The sequence below is a fragment of the Halichondria panicea genome, chromosome 12 (assembly GCF_963675165.1).
Source record: "Halichondria panicea chromosome 12, odHalPani1.1, whole genome shotgun sequence".
In the NCBI taxonomy this organism is placed as follows: Eukaryota; Metazoa; Porifera; class Demospongiae; order Suberitida; family Halichondriidae; genus Halichondria; species Halichondria panicea.
In genome coordinates, this window is record NC_087388.1 from 211,318 (window position 1) to 234,208 (window position 22,891).

Genomic DNA, 22,891 nt, shown 5'->3' on the forward strand with positions numbered 1-22,891 from the left:
GTCAAAAATGTTAATACTATTAATTAATATTACAATTATTATGGAATCTGCTCAAGAAAATAATTATCATACGTACAATTACAATGAGTGGTCCTGATCTTATCTAGACTATGATTATACAGTGTTTGTGACTTGGTTGTTAGGTGGTGGTGTTAGTTGAACTGAGATCCTTGAGAGATGCAGTAGCTGAGCCTCTCTTCACTGGCTGGGCCTACACAGGGGGGAGGGATCGGAGGGAGGGAGGGGGAGGGGCAGTCATTTAATACAGTGGAAAACATCAATTCCATGACAAACATTTGGAGCCAGTATTGCATAACTGTGTGGAAGTGCACAGCTATATATAATTATAGCAGGTCCTAGCTACATTTGATCGAAGACGTTCATTAAAAACAGTTTATTGCTTATTTTATGACACCCCCATACCTGTGACACGTGAGGTTTCCAGCCAATGAAATAGAGTATCTGGAATGTTGCCGGGACACCTTCCTCCCCTTCCCTCCTGTACATCTCCTGGTACAGGGCAGCTGCTGCATTGAGAGTAGAGCGTTTGATAAAGGACGGACGATTCCATGCACAGTTGCTCTCCCCCATCCCACGCAGGTCAGCCATTAGCTCAAACATGGTGGGGTAGTTCACCTGGACCTCGTCAACGTCCTGTGTGTGGTGTGTGTGATGTGTGGGTGTGTGTGTGGGTGTGTGGGGGTGGTGGTGGTGTGGAGCAATATATATAGAGAAAGCTTTTCAATTGACTGATTTCAATTGATTCTGATAGCTAAACTGAAAGGCAACTCTTTAAACAGCCATAAGCTCGAGCAACACAACGCACAATGGTGGTGAGAGAGTAGCCCGCAGCATTGAGTAGACCCCCCAGGTCTTGCAGCTGTACAAACGGAGAGATGTGTGGAGCAAACCCCTGCATGACAGGGAGAAACAAATAAGATAATGCACATCAAAAAATGTATATGCATGGTGGTGTAGTTTCCACTCGTGGGATAACATCTTCAGGATGTCAGCCCCCGCCCACTCACTCCTTCTCTCTCGAGTTCTGTCAGTTGTAGAGCACTCCGCAGTTCAAACAAAGTGTCCCCGGCAAACATGGCCCCCACCAAAGGAGAGTCGGGCTTCAACACTCTGGCTACCTCAGACAGTGCCTTGGGGAGATCATTGACCCAGTGTAGACTGTGTGTGTGGGGGGGGGGGGGGGGAGGGGGCAGCCTGGTTATATCAATACATGTGACTAGAATATGGTATATTGTAGCACTATTAAACATGCAGCAACTTTTAGCTTTGAAATTGGACGTTCCCAACACACAAGTTATGGCCTCTGAAGTTAGCTCTGACTGATTCTGAAAAATCACCCACTTATAACACAATCTGAGCACACCATAAATTATTGCAGCCTACCAAAGGAGCTACTAAATGCATGCAACTTCATACGACCACTTACCTTAAGCTACTGACGGCAAGGTCAAAGGTGTTGTTTGAGAATGGTAGGAATTCTTCATCTGCCACTAGTCTGTGTGTAGGTACGTCACCAGGCACTGACGAGCTTGTGAGCTGTGTATGTGTGGGTGTGTGTGTGGTGTGTGGGGGGGTGATATGATTCCTGATACAAATTTTGGGAGCGCTCTGAAAGAACACCTACACCTGATGATACCAACAGTCAAAATATTATGCGTTTCAGTGTCACACTACATGATATTATACCCACCAGTGCTTGTTCAGCCATGTCACACTGGTACAGAGAGCCGATGAGATCACCTGACATCACCTTGGCAACATGACCACGCCCACAACCTACGTCCAACGCTGCAGAGAAGTAACGAGTCACGTCCGCCACACGATCCACTACATGGGAAGCAACCTGAAATAAAGAGTGGGGAAGTGGATTTCTTCTTCTGTACAATTTATACAATCAGAAATATTTCTAGATACCAGTCAGAAGATTATAATACAAGAGCACAGTACATGTCAGATATAATGTTAACAATTAATTCTAATAATTCATTAATTCTAAAATTATTGCATAATTACATATAGCGCAGGATTGTATAATAGGATTTTGCGCTTGGGCATAGAACTCACTTCATCTCTGAGATAATCGTAAGTGGCCGCGTCCTCCGCTAGTGCCGCTCGATTCTTTTGTTTCCTTTTTGCCTGCCTGTCGAAGATATTAACCACACCACCTCCTTGCCTCGGCAAAGGGCTGGAGCTCATCCATCGCCTCACGGTAGCACACGATCTGTTTGTGTCTTCAAGAAAAATTCTGCAACTTGTATTCTTCGACAGACCACCACTCTGTTGCCTGGGGATGAGACGGCAGTGTCTTCTCAGACAGTGTGAGTGTCTGGTGTGTATCTGTTCTCTCAAGGCTCTAGTAGTGATGCAGGTATTGCTCATGGCCTGCACACACAACTTGTTGCAGCTCATGGCCGGCCAGAGAGGAAACCTGCACCCCTTCACTGCTGTCAGATACTGTGTGGTAAAGATCGTCAAAAACAAACTTTTATTGAGCACAGTAAATTTATTTCATTTGTAAGCGACCTCTACCATATGTATGAAATACATATGGTAGGGGTCGCTTTACAATGATACACATTACAGTATGACAACATTCTCTGCGCATGTGCAGTAAAATAAAACCCCGCTCTTTTTGTATCTCGTTTCCTATAAAAGATGGAAATTTATCAGTTAATCCTCATTCTTCAACCGACCTTCAAGAGTGAGTGCTGATCCTGCATGCTGTCCCTAGCTACTTAGCTAGCTACGTTATCTTCTAAGAATTCTGCCCCTTGACGTTATTGCTGGCTACATGTGTCACAGTTGTTGCTAACGTTGTCTTGTACTGTACTCCTCCTGCAGGGGCTGACTAGACTCCGATGGTGGGCTCTCCAGCTGGTGACATCTGACAAAGTTAAGTGCTTGGTGTTTAGTTTATTGTATTGTTCATGTCTATTTGTAAGCTGGTTTACTTGCGTTTGCGCGTATAGGGTTTTCGGTAACGGTCGATTTGTCGAGTTGTTTGTTTGTTTTTGTTGGTTGTTTGTTTTGTCTTCGTGCTGTTGGTTTGTTCTTCAGGTGTTGTGTGGTTTTTTGCCACACTTATGTGTGGTTTTTTACCACACTTGTTGTGTGGTTTTTTTTGCCACACTTGTTGTGTGGTTTTTTTGCCACACACTGTTTCTTGCACATGTACCAACTTGTCTTTGTCATTTCTCCCTAGCCTAAAGTGTTTTGTAATGGTTAATCATGTCATTCTTTTTTACAGAACAACATTGTTCCTGCTTGTTCCTGCTTGTTCCTGCTTGCTGCTGTGTCTGGAGGAGTGGTTGTTGTATTGTGTGACATTTTGTAATTGTTAATCCATCTAATTTATGCAGATTACAGATTGTGGCTGTGGCTCTACTGACTCTGGAGTAAGTTGTAAGTTAAAAGCGCCACTCTAATCTTAGCGCCCAAACTTTAAACAAACTCTATTTAAAGTTAACATAATTCTGCTCTAACGAAAATACTTTTTGCAGTTTATGGTATAAATATGTACGTGTGTGTGCGCCTGTTAGCGCCTGTGTGTGTGTGTGTGTGTGTGTGCGCGTGCGGTGTGTGCGTGTAACTAAATTGGTGAACGTTTGTTGCGTGTGTGTGGGTTCAAATTGGTGGCCTCCTGTGTGTACGTGTGTATCTTTCAATTTTGTTGTGTGTGACATGTGTGTGTGTGTGACCTCTTGTTGCGTGCGTGTGGGTTTAAATTGGTGGTCTCTTGTGTGACTTTCAAATTGTTGTTGTGTGTGACGTGTGTGTGTGTGACCTCTTGTTGTGTGTGTGTGGTTTCAAATTGGTGGTCGCCTGTGTGTGTGTGTATCTTTCAATTGTTGTCGTGTGACATGTGTGTGTGTGTGTGTGACCTCTTGTTGTGTGTGTGTGGTTTCAAATTGGTGGTCGCCTGTGTGTGTGTGTGTGTATCTTTCAATTGTTGTCGTGTGACATGTGTGTGAGTGTGACCTCTTGTTGTGTGTGTGTGGTTTCAAATTGGTGGTCGCCTGTGTGTGTGTGTATCTTTCAATTGTTGTCGTGTGACATGTGTGTGATCATGAGTGTGACCTCTCGTTGCGTGCGTGTGCGTGGTTTCAAATTGGTGGCCTCTTGTGTGTGTGTATCTTTCAATTGTTGTCGTGTGACATGTGTGTGAGTGTGACCTCTCGTTGCGTGCGTGTGCGTGGTTTCAAATTGGTGGCCTCTTGTGTGTGTGTTTGTCATTAATAATTATTATTAAAATTGTTACTGTAAAAAGTATAATAAAGACGCCACTCTAATGTAGACCTAAACTCTATAACAAATTTTAAACACAATTTTAGTTTCATACATGGCTTTTTCACGTGAAACAAACTAATCTAGCTAGCACTTTAAATAAATATTAAGACAGCATTAGTGGTAGGACAGCATTAGTGGTAGAGGCATTAGTGATAGTGGCATTAGTGGTAATACACGCCTTTTCACGTGAATCACAACTAGCTAGCTAGCTAGCTGAGCTAGCTGCAATAGTGGTATGGGCAGGCGTCTCGGCAGGTGTTCAGTTTTTATTATAGCTAGTTGCATGTGTTCTAGTGTGGTTGGCCCCTTTGTGCATGTTTGCAAACTGAATACCTGCCGTTCTCTTACCGACACTCTACTATAAATAAACGAGCTCTGTGACGTACCTCCTGGGTGGCTTGGAAAGCGTCACACACAGCACACACTAATCCACAGGTGATGCTCTCCTCAACTGATGGCCATCTCTTATAATGGATTTGCTCTGACACTGCTGACAGTTAATTGATAGTGGAACACACGATTGGTAAGAATAAAATTGTTTTTCCGTATATTAATATTTTCTTTCTGCAGGAGTTAAGACTTTGTTCTTCAAGACCATCATCATGACTCAGCATTTTGTGTGTAATTTTTTGTATGTATAATTATACTTTAATATTAAAATCATGACTGTAATTTTGACATGACTCAGCATTTTTTGTGTGTAATTTTTTTATGCATGTTTGTATAATAAATCATGACTGATTCCATTTGTGGTGGGTAAAGATCATTAACCTTACAGACATACATTGTACAATAGAGTTAGCCTTAGTTCTTCGACGACCTTTCCCCGCATGTCAAGGACAATGTTTGTAAAGATCGTTAAAGGATTAAGTAAGTGTAAAAGACACAAAATAATTAATAGTAAAGATCGTTAACAAATTAAGCTATAAGTAAGTGTAGACAATGATTTAGCCTCGACCCCAGGCCGATCCGTCTCCAATTGAACGCTAGGTCGCATTTTTCAACTTCGTTCTATTAAAGAAAAATCGGCCTGGGACCGAGGCTAACAATGATTCAGCTTAGACTGGCGGCGACAGCTGTCGCGTGCGTAGCGCGAGGGACTGGCAAACTGCCTATCAGTCACTCGTCTCAGCTGCAACGAGTATTGCAGCCTATCAGATTGCTCAACGTCATATTAGCCCTGTAATTGTAACCGCACTTACACTTCAGGGGATTCAGTGCATTCATAGTAGCTGAATCTCATAGCAAAATTTAACCACACTATCTATAATGATATTCATGTTTAGTAGTGTCATACGATCTATTACACTTCCGCTGAGACGAGTGACTGATAGGCAGTTTGCCAGTCGCTTGCGCGCCGCCAGTCTAGATTCAGCTATGGATTTTGAGTGTTTCTTGTAACTTTCGTAACTGTTCCATGAAATGTTCATTGGGTTGAGCAGTTGGTCTTGTCTCTCGCAAGTGCTGAAGAGCAGTCTGTAATGGAGTCCTCTTCTTGTGTAACACATAGGCAAGAGCAATGGATGCCGACCTGGACCTACCAGCATTGCTGTGTGTGTGTGTGGGTTGTGGGTGGGTCGTGGGTGTGTGTGTGTGTGTGTGTGTGTGTGTGTGTGTGTGTGTGTGTGTGTGAGGGTTGGGCTGTATAGGAGGAGATAATTAGACAGGAGTATATAATTATATGAACGGCTATAATGAACTCTTGATGGTGGTATAGCAATAATAATTTCGGGCATGCAACTAATAGCTCTACAATACAGTCAACAATACAAAGTCCGTAAAGTATCCACACACCCACGCACACGCACATACGTCTCTGCAAGCATTATAGTATGGCAAGAAGCAATATAATGTACCAACCAATGCACTAAAACTGTTCCCTGTGTTTCCATGGCTGCGTCGATGAAGGTCTCACACTTTCCATAGTGATTGAGCAAAGACTCTTCATTATCATCATACATCTCCGTGGTCAGGTAGGTGAAATCCTACACATCACCAGGAGTGCATGAATCACAAGGTGTGGTACGCAATTAGTAACTTGCAGAAATGACTATTGTGTGGTAGTTAACACCTAGATAATTAATTATTGTACTCTAATAATTAATAATCAGGTGACGTAGGCGTAAGTGCTTAGAAGCACTAACACCTGTTATCAATTGTTATGCTTAACAGCTGGCCAAGCACTGAATAAAGGGCTGTGAGTTTTACTGGACTTATTCCAAAAAGTACAACGAGTACAACACACACACTATAAGACTCCCACACACCACACGCCATCATGCCAAGTAACCCAAGTAACCAGTAACCATAGAGCTTCCCAGGATACAGGAAGATGACTTACATGCAGTGATAGAGATAACAGACCACAGACCACATAATAGGACAACAACCATGGCAACAATTCCTATTACAGACCCATTAGCCACAAACACATGCATCATCCCTGATGACATAAAATGACAGCAAATGACTGAATGGGACCATTGTGCAACATTTCAAGTATAAAAGAGTAGCTCATGTGAAGAAGATATTCTGAACAACTCAGCAAGCAAAACAGAAGAGACATCGACGCGAAGAAGACACGATATATTGAAAGAAGGAACTGAGAATTAAGCTTTCAAAATGGCGTTGAAAATTTTGGTGGCGTCTTTTCTACTGCTGGTTTTACAGGTACAAAAATTTGCTAACGATGCATGTTAACAAATACATGCAGTATCTATCTTCTGCTACTAACACTCTGAAAACAGTCAACTATAACTTCCACCATAATTTTTGTTTTGCAAACAGAGTGAGGCCCTCCCTGTTGCTAACCTGAGAGCAAAGAAACAAGCGGCCAGAGCATGGACAATTGGAGCATGGTCCGAGGTAAGACAGTGACTATATTATTTATTACAAGCCATTTATTATATGTAGCTAAATTAACACTAAAATTATCCATGTGTCATACATGTATAGAAGTGTTAGTTCATAACAGCAAGGGAGAGCTATCACAGTACATTTATGCTTATTAACTGTACATGTGTATGATGTTTCTCGTATGCAGTGTACTGCAACTTGTGGCACTGGACTGCGAACTAGATCAGTGCGGTGTCTGGATGAGGATCTGGTGATTGCCTCAGATTGTGACAACCAGATGAGACCTGTACCCTACGAATTCTGTGCACAAATAGACTGCACCACTAATGGTAAGCAATTACAATGCTAAAAGAAATAAGACTAAAGAATATACTACTTATAGCACCTCTGAGAAGAAACCAAGCTAACTACAATAAACTAGTATGATTATATATGTATATACTACAGTGACAACAAGCTGGCTGCTATACTAATAGTGACTCTCCCTACAGCTCCAACACCTAACTCTCTTCCTGCTGATGGAGACTATCAATGGGTGAATGGAGACGGAACCTCTATCATGCTTAACTTTGAAGACCAGGGAAACGGTGTGTACGTTGTCATGCAGAATACCACAGAGAGTGACCAGACAAGGACGACCTTCACAGAAACCGTTACTGCATCGCCTACATCGACACAAAGACAAAGCTCTTTTTCAGTATCGAGTCGAGATAATGACATCACTACACGACAGAGTACAGGCGGAGACAACATACTTGTTGCCAACGGTGAAGATGTATTGATTGTCGATAACATACAGCAACAAAGTGTAGAGGGAATAGACTACACAGGAGGAACCATTACCCTTCCAGATGGAACTGTAGTCGCTAATAATGTGAACACACTCACATATTTCGATGGATTCCGATTCTACGAGTTTACTAGCGATACGATAAACGACCTTCCGGGGCCAGGCATGCTATACTACAATCCCACAACAGGAACTGCTCTTTACTCCATAAACGGGGTATTTAACTCACAACTCGACTCTTTCATTAGTAGCATAACTCCTCCTACTCAACCTGAGGAGGTCACCCCCACCACAGCCCCCCAATCCACCACTCGAGAGCTGGTCACAGAAGATCAGGTACTCATGACTACTACTGAGACAGTAACTGTGGCAACTGAGCCCGAAGCTACTACAGCAGAGCCTGAAGCTACTACAGCAGAGCCTGAAGCTACTACAGCAGAGCCTGAAGCTACTACAGCTGAGCCCGAAGGTACTACAGCAGAGCCTGAAGGTACTACAGCAGAGCCTATAACCACGGAAGAGAGCAGTAAAAGTAGGAGCAGGAGTAAGACATCAAAGGAAGAGTCAAAGGACGATAGTGAATGCACTAAGAAGAGGTGCAAGAGCGGTAAAGGAAGCAAGGGGCAGAGGGAAGAAGATGATGAGAGCAGCTCTAGCAGCAGCTCTAGTGAAGGTTCTGAAAGTTCGAGCAGCTCCAGTGAAGGTTCTGAAAGTTCAAGCAACTCCAGTGAAAGTTCTGAAAGTTCCAGCAGCTCCAGTGAAAGTTCTGAAAGTTCCAGCAGCTCCAGTGAAAGTTCTGAAAGTTCCAGCAGCTCCAGTGAAAGTTCTGAAAGTTCCAGCAGCTCCAGTGAAAGTTCTGAAAGTTCCAGCAGCTCCAGTGAAAGTTCCAGCAGCTCCAGTGAAAGTTCTGAAAGTTCGAGCAGCAGTTCTAATGAGCAAGCAGAAGATGAAGCAGAAGATGAAGGGGATCAGAGCAAAAAATCCAAGAAGAGAAAGGGGTAGTGTCACCGAATCAAAATCAATCAAAATCTAGTATCTAGCTAAGAACCCAAACTCAGCAGAAACTATTAGCTAGCTCTCATGACAGTTGGTTGTTAAATTGTACTGCTCTTAGATGTATATAATCTGTTACAATTCACTAGAGTACAGAGGGAGGGGTGGTGCAGCAACAGACCGCTAGGTTACTACTTTAGCTATAATCTCTAAGTGTATGCTTACTTCAGAGAAACTATTAGGCACTCCATAAGCCACATTGAGGACATGCGTGACTCCTAGTTCCTTGAGCTTCTCCTTGTCATGTGCTACATCTTGTGAGCTAACGAGCAGTCTCTCCATCGCCACGCCAACGTTCATATCTGCAGAGTAGTCAGGACAGTAGCCGAGGGTAACTGGTGCATCGCTCACTTCCTCTAGAACTGTTTCACTGCCATTTTAATCGTGCTTTGCACGGAACTGTAACAAAAAATAAGCAAGTTCAGTACTATAAACAAGATACACCATTGGTAAATACATTAATTAACAGTCTGACTGTAAGGATGTTAATATTAGCATCATGCAAAAGAGGCCCAAAATACTTGAAAATGTGGTGGCGAGTATTAAAATATGCAGAACTTCACAGGAACCATTATCATGACTCTGATGCACTCGATTCTCGTACATCGTATTGAACAGTTTAGTTTAACAGATCCTCAAGATAGCTCCTACCTTTCTTCCTTCAATGGTGGTGATTTCTGTCTGCACATTTTTCAAGGATTTTGAGCTGAAGCCTCTGATTTGAGACAACATGTCATGTCCTGATCTTGTAGCCATCTTTGCATGTACATGTAGGAGGTCTGAGCCACTCCCACTCCTATTTCTAGCTTGCAATCTGCGCATGCGCAATAATAAGGGTGTCAAATGACAAATTATTACAAAGAACATGATCTATTGCTTGTTCAGAGTGAAAACTTAATAGTAATACAAGATAGCTCATTGCTGTCACTATCTACAGCCTGTATGGTCCCTGTGTATTGTCCCTGCATGATGAATATAATGCAATATAATTGCAGTTCACTTTCACAGATTTGTGGCTATAGATACTTACAGAGAGAGCAAAATCCGGGAAAGTATCTTCGAGATAGTTTTCATGCACTCCCATAGTCAATGGACAACTATCCCCACTCTCAACTGCCAAGTCACAGAGGTTGAGGGTCTCTTTAAGCACTGGTATGTAGCCAAGGTACTTTATGTTCACGAGTATGTTTCCATCGGTAACCTCTTTATCTGTTTGTGATTGATTGTAAGCATGTTGCTGTGAAGTCAGTACTGCACCATGGTAACTCACAGAATTGGATTTTTGTTGTTATTTTGAAGGAAGCACCTGTCTGCGGTGGATCTGGGTTGAAACTCACTGACAAGACTTCTGCCAAATCATTTGATTTGCCTATACAATTGATTAAAAAGTCATTTCACTATAATTAATTTTATTATTAAAATATAGGTATGCAATGCTTACTGCAGTCTTCCCAGTAGATTCCACTCCTTACTCTCCTTTGTTGGTGAGCATTTGAATTGATGAAAGGATTTTCCTTTTGATCCATTTTATCTTGCAGCTTTGCTAGTAAATTCAGCAAGCTGACATCGGACTGTTCCTTGCTGAGATGGAATCCATGCTTACTGGCTTGGCAAATGGTAGCTAAGGCAAAGATGAACACTACTGCACTCCTCATATTTTCCGATGCAGATTCTCTCAATGTCTGTTGAATAACTATAAAAAGTGCTCCTTTTAACCATCTTAAGTAGATATTTAAGCAGCTGTCACGATGTATCACACCACGTGCTCACATTGATCATCACAGGTACCTATATTAAGTATCGTGTCTTTTCACCTTGTACCTGCATTGTACCGGCACTATGGTTTCGTGCAGAAATCAGTTGCCAATGAAGTAATACTATGCAAGTAACAGCAGGTGCGATGTGTATATCGACAGAAGCACATGATATGCCGTGCTTTGTATAACTGAATCATTATAATCATAATGTGTGAATCCAAAACAAAACCTTATACACACTTAGATCAGTAAACCAATATGCACTTCCCAAAAACACATTGAAAGTAAACACAGTTTCAATGTTTATGAAACTTAGCTCACCTATATATAGCTATGTATGAACTTAATGATTAGGTGCATGAAACTACATCGCAAAGACGAAGTATAGTGTTACAAGCTTCATCATGATCGTAAAGGTGCTGATTGGAATTCTTTGGCTCTACCTCAGTGTAGTTGCTGCCCAACAAAATGTCCCTTACAACAATTGCGGTAAGTGCACTAATTGTATACAAGCTTAACTCACTGTTGTTTGCCATAAAAAATTATGTGTTGATTTTTTGCTCTTATTTCATAGGAGATAGCAACACTATTTTCTCAGTGGAGGACTTCAGTGTGACACCCCTGCCTCCCCAGATTGGGAGAGATGTCACCCTAACTGCAAACATCAATTCAGGTGCATGCAATTGTGTGTACTGGTATAATAAGATAGCTATATAGCACTGTTTGCGAAGATGTCATGATGTGTATAGTATAATTATCATATAATTTTATACTCTGGTTTGCATGCAGCTGATGTAGTGACTGGGGGTACAGTGACAGTGGAGGTCAGAGGGATGGGACCTCTCGCTTTCATTAGTGAAAAGAAGAGCCTTGATCTCTGTCGTAACAGTCCAAATGGCTGCCCTATTCCAAAGGGCAAGACAAGTCTACGCGTGACAAGGAAAATACCAAACTTTGTCCCTAAAGTGAGTTTACAATAGTTTGCACATAACTTATATCTATTCGGCATGTCACATAATTGGGACAGCCCTATAAGCTACATTACAACTATCTCTCTCTTATATACACACCTCCACACTGCCCACACACATCACACACGCCCCCATATATGCAGGGAACATATGAAATAAAGATCACTGCAAAGGACAACAGAGGCAGAGAGCTGATTTGTGGCAGTGTTAACATGACATTCCAGAGGTCTGCCTTATCCAGACTGCTGCGTTATTTAAGATTCTGACAAGTCGTCACTTAACATTGCAACTGAAACTGAAACTGAAACTGTTTATTACAAACTGAAACAATAATTATTGTAATCATCGTGTCATATAAGCTCCATAGGGAATATATAATAAATTATGACACTAAAGACGTAATTAACAACAGCTGTATTGTACCTAAACATGCACGCGTTCAGTTACAAATTAAGTTCATGCTTTCTCTTGCTTTCCGACTCTCTTTGCTTTCTGGGAGGCTGTTTTCTGAGAGGAGTTGCTGTACTTATGCTTGTCACGCCTAATGGGGGAGGAATAATACAATCATGTTAATGGCTCTATTCAAGGCAGAGCTCATAATACAATACACGGCCATTTACATAATTTTAATTTTGGCTGAGTCTATATTACACAGGTTGTACAATTAGTACCGCACCTACACACACACTTAGTAACACTTAGTAACAGTACAGTATAATCTTGTACACATTTTGTTATTTCCCTATACATGGTACAAATTAATATATAGTGCGCTAATGATCAGTAGCAGTAAGACAATTCATGTTTGTACCTGTTCATCTTTGCGGTGCTTCGACAGCCCTTCCCTCCCTCCCAGTACGCAGTGCGGTTGGATGAAGTCATGTCAGATCCACAACCAGAACAAGGCTTGCTCGAAGAATATACCTGTATAATTATAATTATATAGAGGGGCCTAATATCAACTGTATTGTTATAGCCAGTAACACGTACGAACATACGCAATCAGCACTAGAATTAAGACAATTGCACCCATTATTATGCATGCATTATACAGTGTACAGTGTAGCATATAATTTATATAGGAGGTATATATAGTCTACTACAATATTTCCCTATAGGCTTCTATGTAAGTACAGTAATCATTTTAGAAGCTCTATTATATAAGCATGAGCATACTTAATACCAGCTGTATAATGCACGGGTAGGTAGCCATTAGTCCCTAGCTGGCCTGGTTAGTAGCAGCTATAGGCCCGCTGTTGGTGGCCACCATTACTCACTTGTTCCAGTGAGCAGAGTCCGCATATCATCCTCTTGGCCCTCTCCATTATATGAGACTCACTCAGATCATGACACACGTCGCACGGGTACACCTTACCACAACACGGGAACCTGCAGATGGAGGCAACAAACAATGAGATAAAGAACTATTACTTTAGCAGCTATATAAACGGAAAGTACTATAGAATTGTGGCTCTGTAACTGGAGTTCTGATGGTCCAAATTCAACGATTTTCTGATTTTCTGAAAACTTAGAAGCTAGGAGCTCTTTCACATAGTATTCTCATTTTACCATGGCCCACGGTATTTGTAAGCTTTCAAATTAATATGATTGAACCAATGGAACAAAAGTTATGGCCGTTCAAAGATGCTTCATTTAACGCGAGCTAATGGGGGGAGAGTTAATTCTGATAGGTTTCTTCATCCATTATAACGAGGCTCACCTGAGCCAGCGATGACTCTTCTTGTAGTGGGCACAAGTGCCACTGTCTGGTAAAGGGTGGCCTAACTTGAAGACTGGATCTTTACTACGAGCTGCCTTTACCACACGAGTCACTGCAGCCTCTCCAGATACCTGGACACAAACACACACACACATTGATAACAACTATACAGATTATCAAACTAATAATTATAATTTATGGGCCGCGACTCAAATAATTATACCTATAATTATGCTATTAAAAACACACATGGTATTATATAATTATAATTATAATTGTACATATTAGGTACATTTATGGGGACGGACTGGTGCTTGATGAATCGGCACTGTTCAGCTGCTATGCTTAATTTGCTGTGACACTTGCGACACCAAAAGTCTTTGGCCTGTCCGTACAGCATACTCTTTGTCTGGTTGTCATGGCCACAGTCCAGGCACACTATACTCAGTGCACAGTCCAACAGGACGAGGTCCACCACAGAGCAGCTGCATTTAATTATAGGGATAACATTACATTAACATTGCATCATATAGTTAGTTACCATGAAAACAGGATATCAAAGTAATACGTCTGTATATAAAATGTACACAAGCATGTAGGAGGATATGTAGCGGTTACATTAGATTTCTACAATTTTATTGGCTAACTAGTGCTAGCAACATGACAGCATCATTTATATCCTCAAGCAATCTATAATATCATGCTAGCTAGCCAGTGCTTACTCGACCATGTCCATATAGCCGAGGGTGGGAGAGGAGGCATGTACCAGTGTGGGGTGATACACTAGAGTGAACACACACTGACATCTCGAGCAACTGCCATTCACAGCACTGTACAGAATCAATACTAAATCAATATTCAAATATTCGTGTACAACGATGCTAATTATATGCCTCAGGGCCTGTTTTGTTTCACTCAAAGTGTTATTGGAAGAGGTGCTTAAAGGAATGCACTACAGACATGACATTGTCACATGACATTGCCTGTATAACTGTATAACTAATGATTGCATGCTACCTTTCAGACTTTCCGTTGACGTCTTCCTGATGTTTACACCGCCCACACGCCACGACGATCTTGGGGGTGGTGAAGGTAACTGTGGCAACACTCTGACTCAGACTCAATCCAACCAATCGGATTTCAGTGCCAGCTTTAATAGGAACCGTAGTCACGGCACTTGTAATCACTTCTTCCTCGTCCGAAACATCTTCTCCTTCTTGTGTACCTTCCGAGAGCAATTCACAATCTTCAATATCGATATTTTGTGGCTCTTTGAGAGGAGAAATAAATTCTTTTAAAATGGCCATAATATTTCTTTCCAGCCAACGAAGGAATGGTCTAAACATGAGCGTGCCTGACTGGAACCCTTCAGTGGTCAGGTGATACTGCAGACGATGGTTGATGTGCTCCAGTGCTTCGTGAGCGATTGACTTGTGATTGGAGATGCGAGCAACGAGTGGTGCTAGCGGGTAGTCCCCGGGAAAACTGGCCTCAAATGTCAGCGAATTAAAACTGAAGTCCTGTGTAGGGAGAACAAAATTAACACAATAACGCATAAAAATGTCACTTGCTTTGCTGTACATACCCATTCCGGATGTGCCGGCTGATAGGAGAAGCCGTACACAGTCCGTTCTCTACCTTTCTCTAGTAACACACAATCAGGGAAACGCACCTCCAGCTGTTGCAGCTCAACCTAGACACAGTACAATAGTACTTAGAAATTAAAACTGTACAACTATCTGCAAATAAATAAATTCTTTGGGAATACAGCATAGCTGATAAACGCAAAGAGAGGCAAATGCTGGGCTGTATGTTATACTTAAAGAGACACAGACACAGACACATACAACCACTCACCTCTCTCAGTTCAGGGGCTGATGATTTGGTGGCCTTCTTGGGTCTGGGTCTCTGCACTGGGGGTCTAGTGAGGGAGGGAGCGAGGAAGGACCCTAGACTGAGCTCGGAAGGTCCTCTGCTTCTACAGTCCTGAGAATATGAAGACAATGGCTTGGACTGCAGTTCATCCAAATGAGATGTGTGCTTTTGCTTTTCTTTCAAAATTGGGGCTTCTTTTGTCACGTGCAATTCTTCTAAAGTAGACAATATTTTCGCATCTTGTGATTGCAATGGAGTAGGTTTTAAGGGAGGGTGGCCAGAGTGTTGCCGTGGTTTCCTGGGACGTGGTCGTCTCTTCTGTCTTTGTGGGGGGTCATCATGGGAGTGTGGTCTTGCTGGTGAGGGGCCACACCCACTAGACGTGGGTTCGTTGAAATTACTGTGTGTCAAAATTGGAGTATCTGATTGGTTGTCGTCGATGACGTCATGTCGGAAATGACACCGAACGTCAAACGGACAAACTTGCTTAGCACGAATATACTTGCATAGTTTACGATTAAAAACTCGACTGTTTCCACTGGAAGAAATTTTAACGGTACTCTTAGAGTGAGAGTAAGAGCGCGTGTCAGTTGTGGAGATGTCGCTTTTATCTGGAGGAATTTTTATGTCTTGAGTTAATTCCCCAGCCAGTGTAAAGTTTCACAATTGTCTTGATTCAATGTAGTCGCTCCTAACCTGCTCCAATGAAGAATGGGGACTTCTTTTATAACAATCTCCAGTCTGTGTGGTATGTGTGTAGACTTTCAGCACGTTGTGCAATAGCTAGCTCTGGTGCAATAGCTCAGGGAAGGGGGAGGGGCTGCTAAACCATAACATTGGTGACGTATTGGAGTAGTCTCGCAAGCCAGACCCAAAATAGGTTTTCTCTCCCCTCCCCTTCCAATGAAACGTCTGGCTTGCGAGACTAGTATTGGACATCAAAGAGAGTCATGCCAGTGGTGATAAAGTTCTGTACCAGCGTGCCTGGAGGCGACCCTGAGAGCAGGCCATGCACCATTGTAGGGAAGAGGCCTAACCTGAACAAAGTACCCTTCACTGATGTTGAACCATTCTTTGGAAACAGAGTATCCGATAAAGTACGTATAATTATTATTGTCATGGCGTCCGATATACAGAGCCTCTTTTGTATACATAATTATAATTAAAGTATCGCAATCCAATCCTGTAGGTATTCGGTATTCGGTCATAATAATAATAATCACGTGTCATTTTGCTAAGGGGCAAACCCTCTCTCGTTAATTAGTAATGTGTTTTAGTGACGTGTACTGGTTGTAGGCATGGAAGGCAGCTGTATCCAGCCTCAGTACTACTAACATCAGCTCATGTGGTCTCTGGCTCAACAAGGCCACTGTGGGGGGTATACCCACTGAAGTAAGTCGTCACAATACCCCCTCCCGAGCCCACGCCCTCACCAAGGTGGTCCGGACCGAGGCTAAGAGCGGAGAGAACGTAGCCATCATTGTAAGCACATGTCAATCTATCTACCTCTGCCTCTGTTTGGGTTAAAATGTGTTTTTCAGGCTTTGTTAATTATCGTTATCATTAATTTGTAGATTAGTTTAGTGTATGTACTCACTTTAATTGTTACCCCACCCCTCAATAGGTTGTGTGTGAGCGTGCTGAGATGCTTGCCTCAGGCTGTGCTGTGGTGAGGGGTTTCCCCACTTACACCATGAAGACCAACGCCACTAAAACCACACAGGTGAAGAAACTATCCCATTATGTGTTTTGATGGTCCGACTATTTACAGAGCTTCTAGAATACCACTGTTCTAATTAAGCAGGGAAAGAAAGATGCCATGTGATAGGCCTTGTCTAGAGCTACAGAATGCATCTCTTAGTTTTGATATTGATTGCTTTTTAGTGAAGTTATGGCCTCCTGAAAGAATTGATAGTTCAGTTATCAACATACTAAAACGAGTGTATTAATTCATTTCTTTTGTGTAGACTGTGAGTGTGGGGTTCATTCTTGTGGGGGAGGGGAATTCCCCTGTTACCGAGGACGATGTCAAGTGTTTGGATGCGTTGGCGACGGGTGTACGACTGGCACAGGATATTGTGGACAGACCTTGCAACTACATGCACACTGACAACTTCCTGGATGTGAGGAATCTCCCTCTAGCTAGGATTGACATTATCATAATTAGCTGGTGTGTTCCTGCAGGTGATTCGTGAGGTGGGTAAGAGTGTTGGTATAGAGCCGATGATCATCCAAGGAGAGGAGTTGGACAAGCAAGGATTTGGAGGTACCTAGATACAGCAGTGTAGCCATGCAGCCATTGTAGTGTAGCCATGCAGCCATTGTAGTGTGTACAAGTGAGTACTGTAGTGTTTGTGAAATGCTATATAGAGCGAACCTAAACTTTACTGTAGCACCAGATATTCACTTTTTAGAGGGTCAATTTTAACAAGTGCTGTGGCTGGAGAGTATTCATTTTCTCTTGACGTTTACAAGTGGTGTCCATCATAACTATGACTGCTTCCACAGGCATCTATGGTGTTGGTAAGGCAGCCGTACACAAGCCAGCTCTGGCCGTGCTAAGCCACACCCCTCCTGGTGCCATAGAAACCATCTGCTGGGCAGGCAAAGGCATTGTGTACGACACTGGTGGTCTCTCCATCAAAACAAAGGTCCCCCATTATCCTCCATTTTCTTCCCTTTCTTCCCCAGTTAGATAGTTAGTATTCAGAGAGGGGTTTTTGTGTACGTTCAACAATCAGCATGTACCCCCCATCCTCTAGACTGGCATGCCGGGCATGAAGAGGGACTGTGGAGGAGCTGCTGGTATCCTGGGAGCATTCCTAGTGGCTATCAAGATGGTGAGTGAGCGATTGTAATCAATACCAAGTTACTATAGAGATCCTGCTGAACACCATTTCCAAGAAAGTGCTCATTTTGATAGAACATTACTAATGCTGCAAAATTCTAGTTATTACATTAGTCTATAATTGTAGTCAGGCCCTTAGCAACCTGTCTTAGCAACCTGTCTTAGCAACCTGTCTTAGCAGGCCACCTCTTTATTACAGCCACTGTTGGTCTGCCCAGAGGCCACCACAGTGTTTGTACTAATAATAAAGTGTCTCCTATATACAGGGGTTCAAGGAGAACCTGCACGCTGTGTTCTGTTTAGCTGAGAACTCAGTTGCCTCCAACGCCACTCGCCCCGATGACATCCACACCCTCTACTCTGGGAAGACGGTTGAGATCAACAACACTGATGCTGAGGGACGACTTGTGCTGGGGGATGGGGTGGCCTACGCCAGGAAAGTGCTCAAGGCAGACTGGATACTGGACATGGCAACTCTCACTGGAGCTCAGGTGAGGGGGGCTGTAGCCTTTGCGAAATTAGGAGGCAACGTACTTTAACTGTCGAGTAAAGATGATCTAATTTCACAACTAAAATGTGCAGTTAATAGTGTTTAGGCTATAAGAGTTGTTTCACTAAGCTAAAAATTTCTTCTAGAATTACAGTGCTTGACCTATCTCTTTGCATGCCCGAACTTGTGTTGGTCAATTCCAATTAATAGAAGTGTGATATATTCCTCAGGGCATATCTACAGGGCAGTATCATGCTGGGGTAGTGACCAACCACGAGGCTAGCCAGGTGGCACTGCAGGAGGCGGGGCGTACGAGTGGAGACCTCACCTTCCCTCTACCCTACTCACCAGAGCTACACTTCAGTGAATTCAGGAGTGTAGTGGCTGATATGAAGAACTCAGTTGCTGTAAGTGTGTGTAATGAAGGGGATCTATATAGCGTTAAATAGAGCATCTTTGAACGGCCATAACTTTAGTTCCGTTGCTCCAATAACGTTGATTTTCTGATTTTCTGAAAGCTTAGAAAAAGAGCTTTCAAATGGTGTCATCAAAGTTCATATTCGAAAGATAAAAGTATTTGCCAATTTAGCTGTACCATGGATTATAGCCCATGGTCCAAGGCCGAAAAATGACAAATTAGGGCCCCGACGAAATTTTGGATTTTAACGCATCATTTGCAAGGGTCTGTTTCTAAGCTTTCAGTAAAATTTTTGACATTGGATCAACGGTACTGAAGTTATGGCATAGATTTGGACCATCAGAACTCAGACCATCAGAACTCCCTCAGTTACAGAGCCAACTCTAATACTTAATAATCCACTCCCCTTTGTTGCAGGATCGGTCCAATGCACAGAGCTCTTGTGCTGGCCTCTTTATAGGAGCTCATCTCGGGTTTGACTATTCTGGTGTGTGGATCCACATTGACATGGCCTCCCCCGCCTACACAGTGAGTCTTATCAACATATCGATCTCTACCCCACTGCAGCTGTGTATATACATGTAGTGAGCAACCCGCACTGTTATGTTTGCAATGTATACATGCCTGAGCCTTGTTATCGAATTGGAATTTATCCCAATTGATGGTCTCAGTATATACTACATTACTTGTATTCAATTAGCTGTGTTTTGTTGCACAGGGAGAGAGGGCTACTGGCTACGGTGTGGCACTACTGACCACTCTCTATGGTGACCGAACCTTGAACCCACTGCTCAGAGCAGCTGCTCCTAATGTGAAGAGATCGTGAACATTAACATTGACATGAACTGACTAATCATTGGGTACATATTACTAGAGGGCGTCTTTGAATCGAATTTGCGATATATGTATGACCCTTTTCTTTGGTTTGTAATTATGACATTTATAGTTAACGCTCTTTGCCTATTAATTTTATACAAACCAGAGGAAAGAAGATGTCCATTTTTACCAAAGCTAGCTACCCTCTTCGCTCACTGATCCGTCCCACACGCTCAAGACTGCTGAATATATCCCAGAGCAAGCAAGCAAGCGCCCTATCACTCAACCCTCTGAAATGGTTCAAGAGAAACCCTGAGAGCCAACCTCCACCAGAGACAGCAGTTGAAGTAGTGGCCTCTCAGACCCAGTCAGAAGTGGACTCATATGAAGATGACGACGTCCTGAGGAACATTGATGATCATACGAACAAGTTTATTCCTGTTACAAGGGGCACGTTACTCAAGACGCTGGTCATGGAGAAGAACATGTTCACTGCCAAGGAGAGGCAGTCTATGGAGGACTTAGCAGCTGCACTGGATTCATACTACTCACACAAGTTCTACGGTATCCTTGAAGAATCCAAGGTAACCTGTTTAGTAGTTTAACCACGCCTACTAATAATGTCTATTATTGTATTGCACATTTTTACATAGGTACAGTACTTTTCAAGTAGGTTGAATATCATTCCCAGTTGAATGTTGAAGTGAGTACTCACACCACTAAACCACAAAGCTGATACAACTGTAGGTGGCTGTCACAGCCTGTCAGTGTGATGATGCCCATGCATGATAATACACAGCACTGACTACATGTGTGGGTGTTCATCTAGATACATATTCAAATGACTTGAGGTGCAGAGTGTTGCTACACTACTTAAGCAAACCAAGTAAGAGAATTAATGTACATCAGCAAAAGTACTGTAAAAGAATAGAGCATTTGTTCGGGAGAAGTGGAGATGTCGAGCCAAAGTAGCAAAGGCATGGTCCTCATCCTATGTTGAATCCGTAACAGTGCTACAGATACTCTTTGAAAATCTAGTCACTTACTTAGGAGAAGTTCAAGCAAAGATACACATACATTTGTACATAATTATGAAGCTTGTGGGTAGATCATAATCATGATCAGCTTTGTTTTGTGGTTTAGTGGTGTGAGTACTCACTTCAACATTCAACTTTGAATGATTCAACCTACTTGAATAGTACTGTACATATAAAGCATGGAGTTTTACACCCACACACCCACTCACCCGCCCCCTCCACACACACACACTCACATGACAGCTTCTCTACGACAGCCTGGACCCGGACAAGGACACATTGCAGACGAGAGATTTATCCAAGAAAGACGTGCTGGATCAAGAATACTGGCTTCTGGAGAAAGTTGATAAACTACTCGAAAAGGCCAACTTTTACCAAATCCCTCGTTATAGATTTGCCGAACTCTTGAAGGAGCACGATTCTGGAGGTGTGGCAGTTTCAGTGAACCCTGACAATTACGATATGCTCAAAATCTGGACAAGGGGAATAGAAAGCAGAAAACAATCAAATTGGGAACGTTTCAAATCCTATTTCAACGTTTTCGTCGATAGTAGAAAGGACCCGCATATCGCAGACCCAGAGTACTCCGTATATAGCCGCGTGTTTGTGGCTGTTCGATCTCGCTCTTCAAAGAAGCTTCATCTCAAGGTTTTCAAAGAGGTCCCTTGCAACAAACTAGAGCACTTGCTACCTGATGGCAAAATTAAAATGTCAAAATTCGACAAGCAATTTCTCACCTGGTCTGGGGTCATTGGTGGGTGTGTGCTAGCATCTCGGTCTGTACCTGTACTTGCTGATCTTAAGGTGCAGTGGACCTTCATTGGTGTTGGACTGGCGGGATTAATTGGAGCTAGAGCGTGGATAGGCTACAAGAACAAACGAAATCAGTATCTGGCAAACTTGGCCTCTACTCTGTACTACAGCACTGTAGCTAACAATCGCGGTGTACTGACGTTATTGACGGATCGAGCACAAGATGAAGAGTTTAAAGAAGCTCTATTGGCTTATGCATTTTTGCTCAGCCCAGAGAATCGCCGGGGGATACCAGGCGCAGAGCACACGTCGGCACCACCTGTACTCGACACTCCCGAGTCTCTTAGGTCAAGAATAGAAGAGTGGCTCTCAAAACGATTCTCTTTTCATAATATTCAATTCGATATCGACGATGCTGTGTTTAAACTGGACAATATGGGACTGTTATTGAGACAGGGACGAGATAAATTAGCCGTGAGGGACTTAGAGGAAGCCCTCACAATACTGCCACAGCCGAGAGGGGAATGGACGGCAGTGACTGCTTTTAGAGATTCAGAGAGCTCAGATGAACTTGTTAACTTCGAAGACAATTTGAAAAAAGTAGTGAAAATAGGTTGGAGGTAGCTCTAGCCAGTTTTAGTTTGTATAATTATTTTGTGCTCGTAATTAGATTGTGACTTTGTTGACATTATTAATGAGCTAGTAATTATTTACTTCCTGAATTAATTACCATTACCTAATAAGGAGTTCACTTATAATAATGTAAACTACTTGAGGTCGTGAGTTCGAACCTCGTATGGGGGGATTATGCAAGTATATATTTTCATTCTACACACCCTATTAATTTCAAGGCGTTATCTATAATTATTTGTCTATGCAAACCTCAAGAGTACTAATTTTCCATTTTATATATAATTTATGTCACATAATTGTGACAGGGCCTAGGAAAACAACCCTTATGGAGCAAACTAATTAATTGTATTTTATTGCTTAATTAAATAAAGCAGTGCTTAAGCTTCAAATCGATTACAATATCACTCACTTTGCACCTTCCTACCCCAAAATATTTTCGGGTGAAAGGGGGACAGTATTGACCTACCGTTTTGAGAAACTAATGTTCCAAGTTCTATCCGCATACAAGAACAGCATGAAAAAATTCAATGGCTGCCTTGTAACGGCTATACAAAAAAATGTTCTGA

General features: G+C 42.5%; 7 protein-coding genes and 1 long non-coding RNA gene across 8 annotated transcripts; 5 read left to right on the top strand and 3 right to left on the bottom strand.

Moving 5' to 3' along the window:
* Positions 1–19: 19 nt before the first annotated feature.
* Positions 20–2,502, bottom strand: LOC135345574 (arginine-hydroxylase NDUFAF5, mitochondrial-like). Its single transcript, XM_064542993.1, has 7 exons — positions 2,086–2,502; positions 1,712–1,864; positions 1,448–1,557; positions 1,029–1,179; positions 827–913; positions 424–654; positions 20–211 (listed from the first exon to the last, which is right to left on the bottom strand). The coding sequence occupies exons 1-7, from the start codon at positions 2,428–2,430 to the stop codon at positions 140–142; spliced, it is 1,149 nt and encodes a 382-aa protein (XP_064399063.1). The 5' UTR covers positions 2,431–2,502; the 3' UTR covers positions 20–139.
* A 157-nt stretch (positions 2,503–2,659) lies between these two features.
* Positions 2,660–4,986, top strand: LOC135345601 (uncharacterized). Its single transcript, XR_010397770.1, has 3 exons — positions 2,660–2,722; positions 2,863–4,831; positions 4,879–4,986. It is a non-coding gene; the product is annotated as an uncharacterized LOC135345601 (long non-coding RNA).
* A 77-nt stretch (positions 4,987–5,063) lies between these two features.
* Positions 5,064–9,385, bottom strand: LOC135345597 (dual specificity protein phosphatase 19-like; the record flags this gene model as incomplete). Its single annotated transcript, XM_064543016.1, has 3 exons — positions 5,064–5,857; positions 6,169–6,293; positions 9,173–9,385. Coding segments are annotated over 3 exons (516 nt in total), but the record flags the coding sequence as incomplete, so codon positions are not given.
* LOC135345560 (uncharacterized protein DDB_G0271670-like) lies at positions 6,791–9,092 on the top strand. The gene is made up of 4 exons (XM_064542977.1): positions 6,791–6,978; positions 7,096–7,173; positions 7,352–7,493; positions 7,656–9,092. The coding sequence occupies exons 1-4, from the start codon at positions 6,931–6,933 to the stop codon at positions 8,954–8,956; spliced, it is 1,569 nt and encodes a 522-aa protein (XP_064399047.1). The 5' UTR covers positions 6,791–6,930; the 3' UTR covers positions 8,957–9,092.
* A 1,707-nt stretch (positions 9,386–11,092) lies between the features above and the next one.
* Positions 11,093–12,132, top strand: LOC135345593 (putative phosphatidylglycerol/phosphatidylinositol transfer protein DDB_G0278295). Its single transcript, XM_064543012.1, has 4 exons — positions 11,093–11,253; positions 11,339–11,437; positions 11,554–11,729; positions 11,879–12,132. The coding sequence occupies exons 1-4, from the start codon at positions 11,169–11,171 to the stop codon at positions 11,999–12,001; spliced, it is 483 nt and encodes a 160-aa protein (XP_064399082.1). The 5' UTR covers positions 11,093–11,168; the 3' UTR covers positions 12,002–12,132.
* On the bottom strand, positions 12,026–15,990 carry LOC135345442 (uncharacterized; the record flags this gene model as incomplete). The annotated part of the gene is made up of 9 exons (XM_064542864.1): positions 12,026–12,276; positions 12,547–12,659; positions 13,013–13,124; positions 13,456–13,586; positions 13,748–13,940; positions 14,178–14,285; positions 14,473–14,975; positions 15,041–15,148; positions 15,313–15,990. Coding segments are annotated over 9 exons (2,031 nt in total), but the record flags the coding sequence as incomplete, so codon positions are not given.
* Positions 15,991–16,227: 237 nt separating this feature from the next.
* On the top strand, positions 16,228–20,049 carry LOC135345523 (probable aminopeptidase NPEPL1). The gene is made up of 11 exons (XM_064542938.1): positions 16,228–16,427; positions 16,627–16,812; positions 16,955–17,053; positions 17,298–17,453; positions 17,515–17,596; positions 17,839–17,981; positions 18,093–18,170; positions 18,445–18,669; positions 18,899–19,075; positions 19,504–19,614; positions 19,805–20,049. Exons 1-11 carry the CDS (start codon positions 16,281–16,283, stop codon positions 19,910–19,912), a joined length of 1,512 nt encoding a protein of 503 aa, XP_064399008.1. The 5' UTR covers positions 16,228–16,280; the 3' UTR covers positions 19,913–20,049.
* A 29-nt stretch (positions 20,050–20,078) lies between these two features.
* LOC135345521 (transmembrane protein 143-like) lies at positions 20,079–22,414 on the top strand. Its single transcript, XM_064542937.1, has 2 exons — positions 20,079–20,486; positions 21,183–22,414. The coding sequence occupies exons 1-2, from the start codon at positions 20,079–20,081 to the stop codon at positions 22,314–22,316; spliced, it is 1,542 nt and encodes a 513-aa protein (XP_064399007.1). The 3' UTR covers positions 22,317–22,414.
* Positions 22,415–22,891: the final 477 nt, after the last annotated feature.